We start from the raw sequence: 17,317 nt of genomic DNA, 5'->3' as shown, positions 1-17,317 counted from the left end.
AAAAGAAGGGCTGAGAGAGTGGAGAAGGAGCAGTGATACAATATTATCTCCAGCAGAGGAGCAGATAAATAAAACATGAAACGTAAATTGCCCTAAAAGTGCATGTACTGATAAACGTGCACGAGTGTTGGTCAGTGTCTCTGTACACGTGCCAAGTACCTCGGGGTGACCATCTTTATTTGCGGTCTCTTGTCATCTAGAAGGCACACAGCCAGCCGGACTGAGGCCTTCATGGTGTCGTCGGAGAACATGTGGACGGAGGTGGAGATGGTGCCCATAGTGAACTCTGCCAACTTCAACAGCTCATTGTGGGAATCCAACAGCTGGGTCTAGATGTTGACATGTACACTGTGTCAGACTGAGCTTTGTAAAATGATGTCTGTGTGTGTGTATATATATATATATATGCATTACCTGATTCACATTTGGACTATACAAGACGAGGGTCATGGAGTCAAACTTGAAGTCTAATTTGAGTTTGCTCTTCAGCTTGATGCTTTTCTGGGGCTCCACAACAGCAGCGATCACTACTGTGTTACCTAAAAAAGTGACACAGCACAAACCAGTCAGAAAGATCAATTAATCCTTGGTTACGATGATTTAAAAGATTGACATTGAGAGATTTGATGAGCTTTTAGCTAAATGCTAAAATGGTCAACTTTAAAAATATGGAATGTCACTAATGTTTTCATTAGCTCATTATGTTTTGTGCCTTATTTTTAGAACTACTTTACACACACGGCCATAAACAGGTATAACGCCTTACTGCTGGCTGGTCCAGTGGTCCCAGAGCCCTGGGACTCTTTAAGAGACGCAGAGTCAGAGGAGAGGTCAGTGGTGGGCGGAGGAGCTGGAGGTGGAAGAGCATCAGACTGCTCTGACAGGTTCTCACTAAGAGTCCTCAAGACCACGATCATGTCATCCTGGCTGAGGATCAGCTGTTTGGAACAGACACAAGGTTTGAAATGCTTAGTAAAAAGGTTTGGGGATATAGATTTCCCCCATAAGCTCTTATCTTGGTATCGGATATTAAGAAAAGACAACAAAAAAAATTCATAAGACATCTTAATCGCTTGGCCGGTTAATTATAAGCAGAATTGGTCAAAATGCACAAATACAAGTTTGACTGTAAGAAATGCTAACTAGTCACCTTCCCCTGCTGACATACAGCAGTACTTACACTGATGGGTTTAAGATGAGCAGTGATCTCTATGTCGGGTATGCTGTGGTACCAGTTGAATGAAAGATTTCTTTGGATTTCCAAATGTAGGCTGACTGGCATCAACAGCTGGGTCTCTCCCTGAAAACCTTCACCTACGAAGGTGGTCCTTGAAGAGCCAACAACACACAAGTAATATGAGAAGGTATCCTTAAAAAATGATATTATTGTGATTGAAATTTATCAGAAACACTTTGACTGCTCGGTAAAATTATATATATTATAAATATAATTTCTTCACGTATCTTACCTGTACATCTTGAGGTCAGTCAATTTTATGATGATTCTATCCACAACAGGTGGGATCTTTGCATCACTTATAGAGGGCTGCTTAGCAAAGCAGTTCTTGACTGACAGCAGACCGAGGTCAGCTACGATGACATTGGAGGAAGAGTAGGACTGCGGCAGGAAGATGACCGGCGCATTGAAGTGGACGTTCAGAGCGATCCGAGTGCTGCGCTCTGCCAGCTCCTTCACACCGGATGCTGCCTTTTCTGCAGCCTGGACTGTGACCACAGTCAGGGCCTCTTTGGCCTCCTGGAAGTTATTGATGAATGCCTGGGAGGAAAAAAGATGCACACGGACAGAAATGAATAGGGGTTTGTGTTGGAATGGAGTAATAATTGGTTACATGGAGATATTTACATACAGTATATGCATCATTAGATTGAAGGGAGGCAGATATTATTGAAGTGTTTATCCTGGTAAATGCATAAAAATATGTGTGGTTCTACAGTCATCACCCCTCATATATGAACTGATTGGGACAAGGCCAACAAAGTCCCTTCTGTTTTTCAAGTTTATTCTCCTTGTGAGACATGTGGGAGAGTAAGAAAGGCTGTTCTGGGGTCCGGGTGCATTTTGTGCCATCTGTTTCGATGGTTGTTTACAAGTTAAATATGTCAGACAAATGGCTTGTTTATAACGGTATCTGTACTGTCTGAAACACACTTTTAAGTCTGTTACATAAACACATTTATGTACAGATAAAAATGGCTTGAATAGTTACAGGGATTTGTTATTCTTACCAGTATGGAGGAGACAAACTTGTTAAGGAAGATGACCTGAATGCATCCCACAGTCAGCATGACAGAAGTGTCCACTTTAGACATGTCCAGATAGGCATCTCCCTCTGTTGCGTTTGTATAGTTTACCATTCGGAAAGCAAACACTTCCTTATCTGCAATTGACACAGCCTAAGAATGAAATGACACAAGGACAGTTAAAAGAGACCAGCAGTTAAAAGCAGAGGCAAAGTACACATATAGACAGATACATTAGTAGTATTATTGAGCAAAAAGACAAGTAGAATAAGAGCATTACTACAAGATAGATTAGCATAGAACATTCACGTTACATTTAAAGGTCACTTGCTGATTGTACCTTTTTGTAAACTGCATCTTTGTCACAGTCTAAGATCACAATGTTCTTCAGGTTTGCCTGAACCTCCATCTCTTTTTTCCTCATCAGAACCTCAGACACCAGACCTGAAGGGTTGAGGTTTAATAATTTCTTAATTAATCCACAAAATGCAGAGGGTGGGACTGGAGTAAATATCCATTGTTTCATGGAGCACGAGATGGCAGAATCGTACCTTCAATCCTAATCTCGGAGATCCTGGCTTTCTGTCCTCGAATAAAAACCTTCAGCGAGCGGAGATCAGCTCTGATATGACGATTTATCACATTTGCAAACTTAGAATTCTTTGTGCCTGTGAGAAAGAAAAGGTCGGTAATTAAAGACGACCACAGGCGAATGATGGCCTTGCAGTATGAATTAAACTCTGAAAGGGTTTCTGGGGATGCTATACTTTTTTTCCTGGATACGGCGGCTTCCTCCTTCTTCTCTCCCTCCCGCTCTGCTTCTGCCTCGTCCTCTTCGGGGATGGCGGGGAGCTCCTCAGGTGCCCCCTCCTTCTTAGTTGATGCAGGAAGGAGGTTGTTGAGGAAGTTCATGGTGTTAAGTAGAGCCTCCGTATGGAGATGGACATCCAGGGATGAAAAGGTCACCTGATGGGGAATGGAGAAGAATAATGAGAATATTTTAATGAAATACTATTTTTAAATTTGCTTTTAGAATGAAGTACAATAGCTTTTGTTCTTATACTGTCTTGTCATTACATTGTAGACACAATTGGTTTTATATGAACTTTATGAACTTTATGAACCATAAATAAAACAATACAGGAGCTCTAATGAAAGAGAAGCATCTCTCACCTTAATGAGTTCCTCTGTGTTGTTGTGTTGAGACTTGAACTCAGGGCCATTCTTATCAGCCTAGAAAGGACAACCAATACTCTTTGACAAGTAATTCATCACCATTTGCAAAACAAATCATTTTACCAACCGAAGTTGTACGTGTGGGACACCAAACATACTTTAATATACTCCAGGGTAAGAAGGTCAACTTCTGTGTTGTCTAGAGTGGTGATCAGCTGAACCTGCTTCTTCTCCGAATCTATACAAAGTTGAATTAAAACCAAACAGGACCAATAAATACTGCAGTCAACACCCGTCTGACTTTTGTCCACCAAAGCGAATTTGAATGTTTGTAATCATGAAATGTTAGTGAAATGGAGTGAAGAACCAAGTCAACAACGGTGACTCCGGCCACTGACCCATGTATTCGGGGCACTTGAGGCAGATCTCTCGTAGGTAGGTGTTTGATGTCATGTCAAAGGTGCGTATCTTCAGCTCAGTGCCGAGGCCCTCTATGTCCAAGTGGAGCACTGTTACCTCCTGATCCCCAGATAGACGACACAACTGAACGGAAAACTAAAGAAAAAGAAGACATTGAAAAAGAGAATATACAGAGGGACAATTAGAGAAATGAAACAGCATCACAGACTACATTTGTGGCCAGTCCAAGACCTCTCTGTACCTCACTGATTTCAAACGTCATGATGAATTCCGTCATGTTCTTTGGAGTTTCTGAAACTTTTCTTTTGTAGCTCAGCGGCATAGGGTTATCTGGGAAGAATGGCTGATTACCGATGGGAGAGCTTGGAGCATCGAAGAACAAGTCTTCCTCTGACCCTGAGAGGTGACAAAATACACACAATGAGACATCTGTTACACTGAAGTGTTGGTAGTGTAACAATGTATGTAGCGTGAGGGTAAGCATGGCGTGGTTGTTTGTTAAATAGAGACAGGAGGATCGGCGAGTCTTACCCAATGAGGTGATGCTGATGGTCTCACATGACTCAAAAAAAAGAGAGGAGCGCTGATCAGCTAACTTCCGGTGACTTCTGGGAGTGAGCTGTGGGGTGAACGACTGCTTTGTCTGAGGAGGAAACAACACCAACACATGAGTTAACAAACTCTGTTATCATCAAAGTACACTGTGTCCATCAATTTATTTTGAAATTGTCTAATTTGTACTAATAACAGCAGCAGCGAACTATAGAAGAACCTGTAGGAAAAAACAAATCCGTGTTACGGAGGTCACCGTGAGGCTTGTAAAAAGGTGGGCCTTCACTGGCATGCATCACCACAGTCTGGTTGGAGAGGAATTTTCACCAAAACACCACCAAGACGTTGGATCACGCCTTGGTGTGAGTCTTTTTTGGTGTGCGGTGTCATTGGATAAGGGCCACAGACCCCACAGGGGTCCCTGGGCTCGGCCCTGACATCATAACAACCAGCGCTCTCCTCAAGCAAATTCTCTCTTTCATCAACAGAGGGACAAAAAGAATCTCTAGATTTTAGCTGCTGGGCCTCTTCAACCATTCAGGAAGAAATCCAACCGGCAGATGGGAGAACAACCGACCCTCTGAGATGCCATTCTGTTGGGACAGATGGCCGGACATTCCCTTTACGATTTAGCAACAGATTGGAGGGTTCCCGCAACAAACGAGGAAGCGGATGTCGGGTTAAACGTAAATTGAGGAAAGCAATCAAGAAGAGTAGATGATGGGATCTACTCACAGTGACGCTTAGATGTCTGGGCAGAGGTACTTTAGCGTGTGTTTTATAAGTTATGGACTGCCGAGCTCCATTAAGTGTTCCCGGATTGTCATGTTTTGGGGTTTCCCGGCCCATAAGTCGAGGTAAACGCCGTGTAAAAGACCGGTGGCCGTAACTTTTATCTGTTAAAAACACATGACTCTACCTTGCAGATTTCAGTTCGCCAATTGCACCAATATCCTTCATCCTTACACAATGCAAACAAATCCTAACAGAATCACCTTGCTGGACTTACCTTTGGAGTGGAGGATGAAGCATTGGTGCGTGCATCAGACCTGCTCTCAGGCAGGGGGATGCTTTCTACCAGCTGCAGGACATTTCGGAGTTTGACATCAGAAATACGCATAGAGAGCAAGGGGAGCTCTCCTGACATCTTATACCTGAAACACATATGCAAACATTGAAACACAGGAGACACACCTGTGACCTTTAACTTTAGTGTGACTTGCAGCTTACATTCTTACAAAAGGGATACTCGATAAAAAAGATGCACGGGGAAAAAAAAGAACAAACATACTTTGCCATGCGTAAGTCTTTGCTGACCATCGCCCTGCTGAAAACCATTTTCAGATCTACTGGCTCTAGAATGTGCAGCGGTGACTGTCTCTGCTTACGGGCCATTTTCCAGTTGCCATCTATCAAACACAATTTTACTCTTTTTTTATTCTACACACACCAAACATCTTCAAAGCTATGAAAATGTCTTATTACAGTACAGCCAATAAGGCAGTGCATTTTTATATTTCAGTTTTCTCTCTAAATTTTGTTTTACTGTATAATGTTTTTTGAGTGTGTACCTGGTTTGCTATAAAGGAACTGCAGGCTGCTAAGTTGTATGTCGAAGCTGTCGTATGCTCTGGACATGATGTCCTCAATGTTGCTGGAATATGCAGACAGCTGAGGCAGATGCTCCTGGCTTTTACTGGACATCTGAAATGACAACAAAATCAAGAGATGACATTTTTGTCACAATAAAGCCTTTGGATGACAACTAAAAAGGCTCATTTAGTTATACCAAGGATCACGGTTTGTGGTCTCTGACCTTGAAATGCCCAAGGTCCAACAGAAGGATGTTCTGAGTGCCATTGTAAAAGCCAGTTTGTGGAATGATGACGTAGGACGCCATCAGGTTCACCTTCAGGTCGAGCACTTTCTGTGTTTCGATCACATACATTAAACCTAAAAGAAAAAAAAAGCAATTTATGTATTAACCGCAGCCAAAGGAGACTGAATTCTAAATCAAGCACTGCAGTCAGCATCATTATTACTTTTTTCTTTCTCTTTATGCCAAAACCCCCCAACAGAATAGGTATATTTCTCTCAGGTGGGGATTCTCTAACAAAAGTTTTGTTACATTAATACTCATGTATCTTAACACATGTGAAACAAATCCAACTGAATCAGTGCCTCTGACATGCAGGAGAAAGCACATGGAAAAATAAAAAATGACAACAAATGATGAATGGAAACATTTGCACGGGGTCACCGGGTTTGGACCGGGCTTGTATTTTGCCCCCTGATTAAACGGAAGATGGTCATAAATGTGTCAGCAACTGACCGGTGGCTGTGCGGTCTCTGAACTGCTCCAGTTTCATGAGGGTTGCGTTGGTGAGCTCATCCAGCTGCAGGTCGTCAGGAGGCATGAAGAACGCCGACATGCTGTTCACCGTTATCTACGACGAGGTACACACAAAAGAATCCACTGCATAAGTAACCCCCCCCTCATGCTCGATTCATGCTCATGCACTGACGGACACCACTTACAGCATCATAGATGATTTCCAAGGGTTGCGATTCCACATGAAGGCGTTGGTTAGCGCTCTCATTCAACGGGTTGGTCTCAAACAAGATGCAGAGCAGCGGGGTTCCTGCTCCTGTGGCGGCCTTCTTTGATGACAGGACGGTTGGTGCAGGCCGGTCACTGGCCAGGCCGGTGACTTCAAACAGACTGAGCTGAGCTGTGAGTCTGATACAAAGAGGAAGAGAATAAATGTCAGTGACACCCATGCCAGAATCCTCCAAATGGGATGTACTGTAGGTGCTGGGTTCAAAAGAGATGGCTCGATATTCTCCATCCTCCTGCATACATAAAGGACCTACTATGTAAAGAGGGAACGCCACAAACTGCTTCTACTAGTCATCAGGGTGGGTTATCGTAAAAACAAAAACATATTTGACCAACTTGATGGCTTGTGCTCCAGCTCTCTGTGTGAGTGTGGACTTGAGCTCCCCCACAGTCAGCCTGATGATCTCATTTCTGTCTTTGTTGTCTTTGATGGAGATAGACAACCTCTCCATGTGGAAGTTGACCTTCATGTCTTCAAACTATAACGAAATGTCAGTACAGAACATCACAATCACAGTATCTGATTCAGTATTACGTTGCATTTTGTTTGTGGTAACCTTGTTTTAAGGAATATTTCACCTCAAAATAACCATAACCATCGGCCTTTCAATTACTCCCCCAGTGTTCTGCTGCAGTGCTTAAATTCTGAAGGGAAGCTCAGTTTGTCTCGCACGTCAAAACATCCGTCTGACAGAAGTTGTGCAGTATATTTTGTATAAGTGTCATCTATCCAGTCTTATGCTCAGTATTTAACAAACCCATGTGTCTTAGTTAAAACCTTTAAATGAAACCACTTCTGCATGAACTTTTTGTCTTCTTCGTCCTAGTTCCTTTGGTAAATTCAAGGTGATGAGGTTGAGTCACTGAATTACAAATCATCCTTTTGGAGGTAAAGTAACCCAGTGAGTGGGATGGTGTTGTTGACAGGTGTGTGGTGAGGGGTAGTTTCTCACATCCTTTGGCAGGTTGGGATTGGCAGTTGCCTCACTGTATCCAATAGCAGTGTAGAGCTTGGACTTCTCAGCAGGGGTTAACAGCTCATTGAAGACTAAGACGGGGAAAACGAAGAGTAAGAAGAGCATTAGCTAACGCCACTAGCTCGTGCTTTAGTTATGTTAGTCATATGTGCACATTAACCTTAATTTGCACGTCTTGCAGTTTTTTTATATCCTACCTCCAGACTTGACATCTTTTGTGGCTGCATCAGCCTGTCCTCCCCAACTCCACATCCAGCTCAACCAGCCCTCAGACTCCTCTTCCTCCATCTTGAGCCCTGGACGGTAAATGCGTAGGCCCGCCTTACTTGCCTGGGGAAATAAAAAATGAATTCATTTAAAAGAGGTTCTTTTTTTAGCTGCAGCGACCCCGGTTTGGAATGAGAATGTGAAGAGGACCACAATACAGGAGATGAAACAGTGCTTACCTCAACCTCAGCCTGCTGTCTGGCCAATGTGATGTTAAAAATATCCAAGGTCTTCTCAGGCTCCTGAGAATAGAAGCCAGACAAGCTCATTTTAGTTGCTGCACTATGCACAACTGCATCAATGACTAGATGTCCATTATCAATCACAGACAAGATACAGTGAGAGAATAAAGCAGAGAACATTCATTCATTTTGTATTTCTCTAAAAAGGTACACCATCTAAAACTCACTTTATTCAATCCCTTTCTAGATATAGAGAAATTATGACTAGGCCTCAATGAAAGTAGGGCTGGGCGGTAAACCTGTCCAACCGCTGTGTCAGTTTAACATTTCTTCACGGCATGAATTTATTGCACACACTCATACCGCTGCAGAGTTTTAACAACTGTTGACGCTCCTCGGCGGGCAGCAAAATGTATTTTTCACCGCTCACCGCCAAGGGCGCAGCGGTCGGAGCTACATGTGGTAATTGCACCAAGATGAAGTCATGATTATAACTTCATGACAATTAATAACCCACAACTAACGCTGTGGAAAAGTCCACGACCCAACAGTGTGTGACACAAACAAAGGCCCACCTCTAGTGCCTTGAGCAGCTCTGGGCTGGGTTTCTTGCTGGTGATTTTGGTCTTGTAGAGCTCCTTGTAACATTTTACCATCCTGCGGTGACTGCGAATGCTCTTCCACGACCACATGTGGAGGCAGGGCTTCACATCCACTTCCAGGATGCCTGTGATCACGTACTTCCACCTGCAAGGCATGAACACGGTAGCATAGGGAAATCAACACTCTGAAATATGGTATATAGTATAAAGACATGCAATGTTAAAAAATATATATATATCATATGTTATTCTTAATCAAAGTGTTTACTGACCAAATGCGTGCATTCTTGTTAACGCCAACCTCTGGTCTGTACTTCCTGTACGGCAGATTGCGAGACATCATATCCACTGAGCCCAGCAGCTCCAGGATGCTGATGTACTGATAAGACAGGAAGTAAGCAATTACTCACGGGCAAAGAGTACTGCTGTGAGTGCAGTTAAGATCACTGAACCACTGCTAATGGCCCTATATTATGTTTTATTAAATTGTTTGTCTTCTATTTCTCTCCATTTCTTTTCACCCTTTCAAACAGGCTTTGAAATAAACAAGTTTATAAAACAACCCCTACCTGAGGTCTGTTGAGTTCAATGGCAACCTCACTGAGATTGACCATTAGATCCACCTTGGGAGAGGAGAAGTCCACATCTGACCTGGGATTCATCCGCAGTTTAGCACGCGCTGAGATAGGGCGAAAAACTAGGGAACAGCAACAGAAAATTCATTATTTAAAGCTACGGTTGGTTATTTACACAGTTTTTGCAATAATTATTATAATTTTAACGCTCCCACAGAGGAATCAATAAATGAAATGCTATGAAAGAAAAAAGTTTGTTTGGGCATCTACGCTTAACGCAGGATGGTAATAAAGTAATGAAATGATTGAACTGGTTACCTGCATTCTTTTATGCCTGTGCACTCACTGATTGTTAACGGCTTCATGTTACTTTCTGTTTGCCAAACATACATTTATATTTTGGGGAATTGAAAATTGTTGAGCTTGTGGCTCATACCAAATGTGTTAATATGAGATGAAAATCTGTTACAATGGGTTTGAATCACACATTTTTTCCAGGCCTGGCAGTGTCACAGCAAAACACAATACACCAAGTGCAAGTCCCATTCTACAACTTATGATCCATGAATGATGGACAACATGTGGCCTTAGACGGGTTCCATCAGGCAGTCTAGACACAGTCATTAAGTTACATAGAAAGTATGAAATATGTGAAGAAGGAAGGCAGAAAGACACTCACTGAAGTCATGGCTGACAGAAAAAGAGTTGCCGGTTCCCATGCTTTTCTGGAGACATTGCTACAAAAAAAAAAGAGAGAAGAGGAGTTTCATCTACGTTGCGCCCGTTTTCTTTACACAATACTTCTTCAAATATTTGATCTCTTTTTGTTATTGCTTTAACAACATACAGGAGTGAACAGTCAATACCACATTTAAAGACATTCTACGGCTTGAAACTGAAAGGTAGGTCAGTGAGCTTACGATATTGAGGTGGAATCTAATTCCCAGATAAAGCAGAGTAAGACAGAAAATAACAGTAGTAGTAACAATTAAGTCCTAATAGGGAGACTTACCAAGGCCTCATCTGCACTGTGGTTGGAGAAGAGTACGGAGTTTACATTCCAGTAGGCAAACAAGTTTTCTAGTTGTACCAACTGAGAGAAGGAAGAAAACACAAAGCATTTGAAGTAGTGCACATTTTTACCATGATGACATAACTTAACCGACAGTGTGCCATGAATTCTAAAGATTTGATCCCAGCTCAAAGTTGGGTTATGATAAATCAAATCAGTTCCTTAAACAACTGCCGACAAAATGAACCAACCGGCTTAAGTTGCCCGGAAAGCTTTCAAAAAGTAATGACAGATGGCAACGGGTCGGGAAGAAGAGGTGCGGCTGACGGATGGAGTGGATACCTTGAAGAAAAGCCTGGAATGCTCATCCAACAGTCTGGGATTCCAGTTTTCATCAGATGTCTGCAAAAATTCAAAAAGCAGTGAGATATAGTTTTTGAGATCACCTTAAATGTACATTAAATATTGTACAATTCGGTTTAAGTCTGATATGTGAATTCATGCATAAGCCTGATTGCTGAATGAGACAACAAATGTAATCTGACAGGAGGGACATTGCAAAACATTACCTGAAGACTGAGGTTTTTAAGTGATACTCCAAATGACAAGGGACATTTTGGATTAGTGACCTGTTGGAAACAAAAAAGCAAAAAAGAATAAGAGCTAGCCTGGTGGAGTGCATGTACGGCATAATGAATGATGTCCTTGTTGGGGGTCTAAAAAAAGCAAAGAAATATCAGTCCCTTCATTTATTATGTACTGCTTACTTTACAAAAGAAGAAATTGAGTTAAGCTGCACAAACACCACTGAGGAAACTCAGCTAGAATACTCACATCGTCTTCATAGCGTACGTGGATGTTAGAGATCTTGACCTGCAGGTTTTTGATGACCTGAGTGACGAGCTTCTCCACAAAGGTGTCCTGTTTTTCCAGATTGGGGTCCTCTGTCAAACACCAAAGACCAACATGATTCATACGACACCAGGGGCCTGCATCACAGAGTAAGGTCGTCCTACTACAATTATGTAGTAGGACGACCGTAGCGTAACTAATCCTAACAACCGTAATCCCACCAAGTGGATACCTCAAGATATCAGCACGCCTGTGACTGGACTACTTGTTTAACTGATCTGCGATGTACATTTTTGAGTAGCCCCCTACATTCCATCGCAACTGAAGTTGATATCATTCAAATATGTTGAACAGTTGTTCGCTTGATTGTCTTCATGTCCACACACACACACACACACCTTTTTCTGCAGCCTTCAGCTTTGTCTCCTCTATCCGCTGTAACTCTCTCTGACGAGCCTCCTGCAGTTGCTTTTCCTCTTTTACGGCATCATATTTTATACCTGAAAGGAATGGGGTCAATACAATAAATTGGTTGCACAACCCTAAAACCCTTAAACTTGAGTTTTTGTTTATCTTGACATTTACTTTTCATTCATGAATAAGTGACTTTCTTTGTTATCATTGGACAAAAGTTGATACCTATGATTTTATAAATGCATGATATGGATTTCACTACAATACAATTCTTTAACATGCAAATAGTGTTTAATGCATTTATGAATTTTAAGTAAATTAAGTAAGTAAACATTGTAAGCATTCAAATGAACATACAGCATGTTAATAATCTAGACTAGACGCAAATGAGGGTCTTACTTGCTGTTGGGACGACGAGCAGATAGACGCCATCCAGTTTAGCCTCTACTGACTGATTGTAGAGGTTCTTCCATGGAATCTTAAGCTGCAGTTGACCTGAAAACAAAAGAAACAATCCGTATCAAAGGAAAAGTGGCAAATAAGGACAGTAGATGGCAGATGGGAAAAGTAACTACACCCTCACCGATGTGACCGGCTCTCACTTTAAAAGGAATGTCGAGTTGACTCTGCAATAGAAGAACGTTAAATCAAATAGAAACAAATCCATCATCAAGGCCAGAACGCCAGAACGCCATGACAAGAAGAATTTTACTGACCAACTCAAAAAGAATTAATTTGCGACTTACCAAGGCATTTTCCTTTATCTCAAGATTTTTGAGAACAGCATCGCCTGTGATGAGAGGAGTACTTGTTTGACAGACATTTTCATACCATGTACATTTTAGGAAGGAAAACGGATCAGCAACAACTGTGTTATGAGAGCCGTACGCAAACCTACAAAGGAGATCGATTGGAAATTGGTTTTATTGATTTAATTCAGCACTCACCAGAAATCCTGCATTATTAAAGCCACACAAGACAAGTTTGATCAAACCAAGGGAGTCACGTGTGCAGTGGTTCCCAAACCTTCTGCCAAGTTAGGGTTGGAGATGAAGCCGCGACCCACATGGCGGTCCCGCCCCCTAGTTTGGGACCCACTGGCGTGGTTTAACGTTAACGTTGGCTAGTTGTGTAACGTTAGATGAAACACGTTGGTACATGTTTAGCAGTAGCACTGAAAGCTCTCCTCTAGTGATCTCACCGCCCTGATGCCTGAGGCTCTCTGTGGCTGTGTTGAGAGGGTGTAACCTCCAACTGTCTGTCAGAATTTAACAACGCTGATCTATAGCGATTAATCTATAAACTGGTATGTGGCCGTGCTGTAGTGTCACACTCAACAACTAACGTCGGACTAACGCTAAAAAAAACTGTTACTAACAGCTGAGGGAGCCGCTCTCACGCTACCGGTGGCTAACGTACGTTAGCGTTAGCTAGTTAGCTTGGCGAGGGAGCCCAGCCTTTACAATGAGAAACACAAATCCAGTTACCTGCCCATATGCCAAGCTTTAGCTGTGAGCTGTCGAGGTTGACAACGTAGTCCCCTATAAACCGGTTGAGGACGTCAATTACCACGCTTTCGAAGACCATTTTCCAGTTTCTTTCATCCACCTGTCACTATGTTTACATCCTGAGGATTCGTTAGCCTCTAGTGATACGTCTGATTAGGACCTTCTTGGGGAGGCGGAGCTCTGACGTCATAAGAGTTACTACTTCCGTCAAAAGGATTATACTCGCCATTATTTTATGGTAGATAGTAAGCGGTCTTTCTTAACAGATTTAAGCTGTTCAGCGTTTCTAGCGTTGATAATACAGTTCTAGCCCAAAGATATTTGTGGAGAAATAAAACGCGGTGGGATCACTTCTGCTCAGTGGAGCTCAATAATCCAAAGGGGTATAACTTTATTGACACACAAGATTACAGCAGTTCCCATTGGCTGTCAGCCCCTGTCAATCACACAGTACCTGTGGTGATTTAGGCTTGTCTACACCGCAATGTAACTATTAACACATTTCCTCATGTATGTCAACAGTTAGGGGTGAAAAATATATACTGGCAAAATACCATACCCACATTTTTTTTTACTCAATAATGAAACCAAAGACTACATTGACACAGTTTACAGAGTGTGAAAGTAGCTCTTTTTTATGTGTTAAGTGAACGTGTACCATGTTTATTTTTTTTAGAATAAAATAACATTCACCAAAAAGATCTCAAAGTGATATGTATGTTTTGTCCGAGAACAAGGAATCAAAATACACAAAATACACACATACAAGAAAGCACAATGCTCACATTGGTCACACAACCCTTCCTACAACCTTTATATAACATATTGTACTAGTTACATATTATGTGCCGTCTTCCCATCAGACTACACAACATTAGTGAGTCTTCTAAGAGACAGCAGCTGAAACAGTGGTTCGGTTGTCATTCCAATCACTGTCCCTCCCCGCAGTGCGCCAGCTGCAGGTTTACACACCACTTTTAACCTGAGCTGCAGTTCCAGCAGATCCTCCCTACTGAGCTCTGTAAAGAAGAAATCTTCATTAAACACTGGGCTGCGGCAGTTACTGATGGTGGCGCTCTTCTGTTGCTGAAGCTTCCCCGGGGTCAGACTCAGATTTACTGCACAGCTCAGGTTTTGTCGGTCCGTGTCGTCCCATAGACCCTCCACGGACACCACAAAGACTCTGACTGTGGAAAGGAATGGGGACGTGTTGGTGGAGGATGTGCTCTGCTCAGCGAACAGACGCACCTTACCACGGCCCTGCAGAGGAAGGACATGCTCATGCTGATGTGTCTCCTGGCACTTCAGAACATCCAACGGGAGGAGGACAGGCGAGGCCAAGGTGGCCGAACTTCCCTTTAAGCTCGGAGAGCTACCGGGCAACTTTGTTAAACTTAACCCAACCCTCTCCCACTTCCCTTTGTCCAGCCTCCCGTCATTTAATGAAGGACAGGACGTTGCTCCTTTAAGTTGTCTACTGCCTGGTGGGAAGTACAGGGAGGATTTAGCAGTGTAAACAGAACTGAGGGCAGAGGATTTACTGGAAGAAGGTGTTTCCCTTCCTGTGCTTGCTGTCTCTGACGCGCTCTTGAATGAAAAAAGAGGGAAAACCCCAGATGAAGTTTTCTTGGGCAGGTTTGTTGCCTTTGGTGGCCTCGGTAAGGGAGTAGGAAGGCTTCTATCAAAAGTATAAATCGGGCACTTTGAGTGGAACAAAGACTCTTTCCTTCGAGTGTTGGGGCTCTCGTGTATTCCAGCCAGGCCATATCCCTCTGCACAAAAGGGCAGAGGTTTCTTCGTGGCTTTCCAAACCACAGATGCATCCCCATCCTTCCTCTGTCCATCTTTTGTCTTTGCATCTTGTGGGGTGTTTGAGGAAGTGCTGCTCCTGGGCATCTGTAACCGACAGCGCAGGTGAGGTGACGCTGTCTCAGCCTCCGGCAGCGGGCTCCTCTTGCGAAGCCTGGGAGGCAAGCAGAACTCTGGGATGGTGTCTGGGCTGAGGATGTTCCTGTGCAGATGGTAGGAGAGCCTGCCCTCAGAAGAATTAGAGACATCCTCCTCATTCTTCCCCAGGTAATGACTCAGCTTCAGAGGAATGCTCTCCACATTCTGACTGATCTTCTCAAACACCCACATAGTTCTTTTCTTTTGATGCAATGTGATGACTTTGTAGTTGAGTCGGACCTTTTTCCTTTGGTTACAAGAATAGAAATTATAATTCATATCAATCAAAATCACAATAAAGGAAACTGAACACACTTTTTATAACTACAAGAAGAAGAAGTTAAATGTCGATATCTGAAAGATTTTTCCTCACCTGCTTGGTTCTTGATCTGTCTGCCTCTGAGGAACGGACTGCACGAGAGTGGCCGATGGGCCGATGATACATTTTGATTTTAAAGGCGGGTGTGACGCTCTACGTCAGTGATCTACCGCCCCCCCCCCCCCCCCCCCCTGAATCAGAGAAACAGGCTGTACACGTTCACAGACCCAACAGCACTGAGTTTTAAATAGTCCCTCACTGTGGTGGGGCGGGTGGGTGGCAATTAGAATTGGGATCATTGTTGTGCATTTATTTGCGCTACAAGGATGTGACGTCTGTTTTTCACCTGATGCAGTTAACATTAACACTGAAATGTGCCTTAGTCACAAAGGATTATCTGTGATGCTCTAAATTCTATTAGGGCATGCATCACAAACATATAGTATACATACCAATACACATACAAACATACATATTGTACAAATATGTGCAAATAAAACTTTAAAACTACATCACATATATCACTCTATTAGGTTATGTTTGAAGGACCCTGGACTCAGAACATAATATGGAGGTGTGTCTTGTTGTGGTCATGAAGATGTGAGCATGAACTGCCTTTGAGAGGGATGACCTCTTGTTCAAAGGTGATTCAAACACAGCAACCTCCTCGCTGACCTTTAAACAACCACACACATCACTGATCTGTGTGTGTGTGTGTGTGTGTGTGTGTGTATTAAAGGCAACACTTTTTTTCGCAGAATGAAAGTAACATTTTGCTATTTCGTATTGACAACTGAATATTAGTTAGATTAACACACACATTCAGTTTTTTTATGTTTTCAGGTATTTCAAACATCAGAGATAAACGTTGTGACTTCTCTACCCTCTGCAGAACAAAAAGGGGGCATCAAGGTGTTTATGCAGCCTTACTATACAGCACATATTATTTTAACTGGTTTTATTCATTCATTACATTTGTAACTCACCTAAATTCATCAGTCATCCAAGACATTTCCAGGGGGCAAATGTTTGTGTTCCTTTAGTAGCACTGATGGAACTCCTAAAAGATTCTTTTAAATGAATTGTTTGCTCAGCATCTCTTCCGTGATATGACTTTGTTTTGGTTTGAAAATGTGTTTCTAACAAGTACCAAATCCCTTGTATAGATTATGCAGTTTTTGGACTCTTCATCCCTCTGTAGAAATATTTCATGTAATCCAGCCATGTGTAATTCATGTAATTTGAATGTGTAATTGTTGAATTTTTTAGAACAAAGACACATCTTGTGGAAATGTTATGAAACCCTGGCGTCTCTACACAGATGAAATTAGGTTTCCGAGCTAAAAGGCCCTTAACAAAGTGAGTCCTTCAACCACAAGAGGGCGGACTTGAATTACATTTACTGTCACGGAAACTGACGTTTATTTGTTTTGGAGCCACAAGTAAGTAAGATTTAATAGATAAAATGAAATACTAACTTTTATTTACTATATATTTTTTTATTTGGTTAAGTCTGTGCAAATAAGTACACATCCACACTATATGCACCTGCCCCTTGGTTAAATGATCCCATTGCTCCTAGCGAGTTAGCACGGGTTAGCGTGCAGCGTGGGGGACACAGAAAGAAATATG

The 17,317-nt window shown here is 42.4% G+C and overlaps 2 protein-coding genes across 4 annotated transcripts in view; both read right to left on the bottom strand.

The window, feature by feature from the left end:
- Window positions 1-13,593, bottom strand: part of vps13a (vacuolar protein sorting 13 homolog A) — a 29,006-nt gene extending 15,413 nt beyond the window's left edge. For 2 of the 3 annotated variants that reach the window (XM_037481744.2, XM_037481745.2), the window contains exons 1-37: window positions 13,399-13,592; window positions 12,658-12,701; window positions 12,495-12,537; window positions 12,311-12,406; window positions 11,896-11,997; window positions 11,480-11,589; window positions 11,215-11,274; window positions 10,988-11,047; window positions 10,646-10,726; window positions 10,313-10,370; window positions 9,628-9,755; window positions 9,331-9,437; window positions 9,032-9,203; window positions 8,454-8,516; window positions 8,205-8,337; window positions 7,984-8,078; window positions 7,367-7,509; window positions 6,949-7,150; window positions 6,743-6,857; window positions 6,227-6,363; window positions 5,982-6,114; window positions 5,702-5,819; window positions 5,420-5,564; window positions 4,390-4,501; window positions 4,100-4,254; window positions 3,837-3,993; window positions 3,597-3,676; window positions 3,436-3,495; window positions 3,030-3,228; window positions 2,814-2,930; window positions 2,603-2,706; window positions 2,248-2,415; window positions 1,470-1,777; window positions 1,181-1,328; window positions 767-938; window positions 415-539; window positions 160-329 (exon numbers count right to left, since the gene is read on the bottom strand). In XM_037481744.2, the coding sequence (XP_037337641.2) occupies window positions 160-329; window positions 415-539; window positions 767-938; window positions 1,181-1,328; window positions 1,470-1,777; window positions 2,248-2,415; window positions 2,603-2,706; window positions 2,814-2,930; window positions 3,030-3,228; window positions 3,436-3,495; window positions 3,597-3,676; window positions 3,837-3,993; window positions 4,100-4,254; window positions 4,390-4,501; window positions 5,420-5,564; window positions 5,702-5,819; window positions 5,982-6,114; window positions 6,227-6,363; window positions 6,743-6,857; window positions 6,949-7,150; window positions 7,367-7,509; window positions 7,984-8,078; window positions 8,205-8,337; window positions 8,454-8,516; window positions 9,032-9,203; window positions 9,331-9,437; window positions 9,628-9,755; window positions 10,313-10,370; window positions 10,646-10,726; window positions 10,988-11,047; window positions 11,215-11,274; window positions 11,480-11,589; window positions 11,896-11,997; window positions 12,311-12,406; window positions 12,495-12,537; window positions 12,658-12,701; window positions 13,399-13,498 (4,520 nt within the window). In that variant the 5' untranslated portion in view covers window positions 13,499-13,592. Of the gene's footprint in view, window positions 1-159; window positions 330-414; window positions 540-766; window positions 939-1,180; window positions 1,329-1,469; window positions 1,778-2,247; window positions 2,416-2,602; window positions 2,707-2,813; window positions 2,931-3,029; window positions 3,229-3,435; window positions 3,496-3,596; window positions 3,677-3,836; window positions 3,994-4,099; window positions 4,255-4,389; window positions 4,502-5,419; window positions 5,565-5,701; window positions 5,820-5,981; window positions 6,115-6,226; window positions 6,364-6,742; window positions 6,858-6,948; window positions 7,151-7,366; window positions 7,510-7,983; window positions 8,079-8,204; window positions 8,338-8,453; window positions 8,517-9,031; window positions 9,204-9,330; window positions 9,438-9,627; window positions 9,756-10,312; window positions 10,371-10,645; window positions 10,727-10,987; window positions 11,048-11,214; window positions 11,275-11,479; window positions 11,590-11,895; window positions 11,998-12,310; window positions 12,407-12,494; window positions 12,538-12,657; window positions 12,702-13,398 lie in introns of all 3 variants that reach the window. The other variant, XM_037481746.2, reaches the window with a different exon arrangement.
- A 211-nt stretch (window positions 13,594-13,804) lies between these two features.
- Window positions 13,805-15,775, bottom strand: LOC119225369 (C2 calcium-dependent domain-containing protein 4C). The gene is made up of 2 exons (XM_037483177.2): window positions 15,740-15,775; window positions 13,805-15,613 (listed from the first exon to the last, which is right to left on the bottom strand). The coding sequence occupies exon 2, from the start codon at window positions 15,556-15,558 to the stop codon at window positions 14,284-14,286; it is 1,275 nt and encodes a 424-aa protein (XP_037339074.2). The 5' UTR covers window positions 15,559-15,613; window positions 15,740-15,775; the 3' UTR covers window positions 13,805-14,283.
- Window positions 15,776-17,317: the final 1,542 nt, after the last annotated feature.

Source organism: Pungitius pungitius, chromosome 5 (assembly GCF_949316345.1).
Source record: "Pungitius pungitius chromosome 5, fPunPun2.1, whole genome shotgun sequence".
NCBI lineage: Eukaryota > Metazoa > Chordata > Actinopteri > Perciformes > Gasterosteidae > Pungitius > Pungitius pungitius.
The sequence above is the reverse complement of the archived record's forward strand: the minus strand, read 5'-3'. Positions and strand labels throughout refer to the sequence as shown.

Excerpts from the sequence above, each read along its gene's own strand:
- LOC119225369 (XM_037483177.2), bottom strand. The coding sequence starts at position 15,558 with ATGTGGGTGTTTGAGAAGATCAGTCAGAATGTGGAGAGCATTCCTCTG.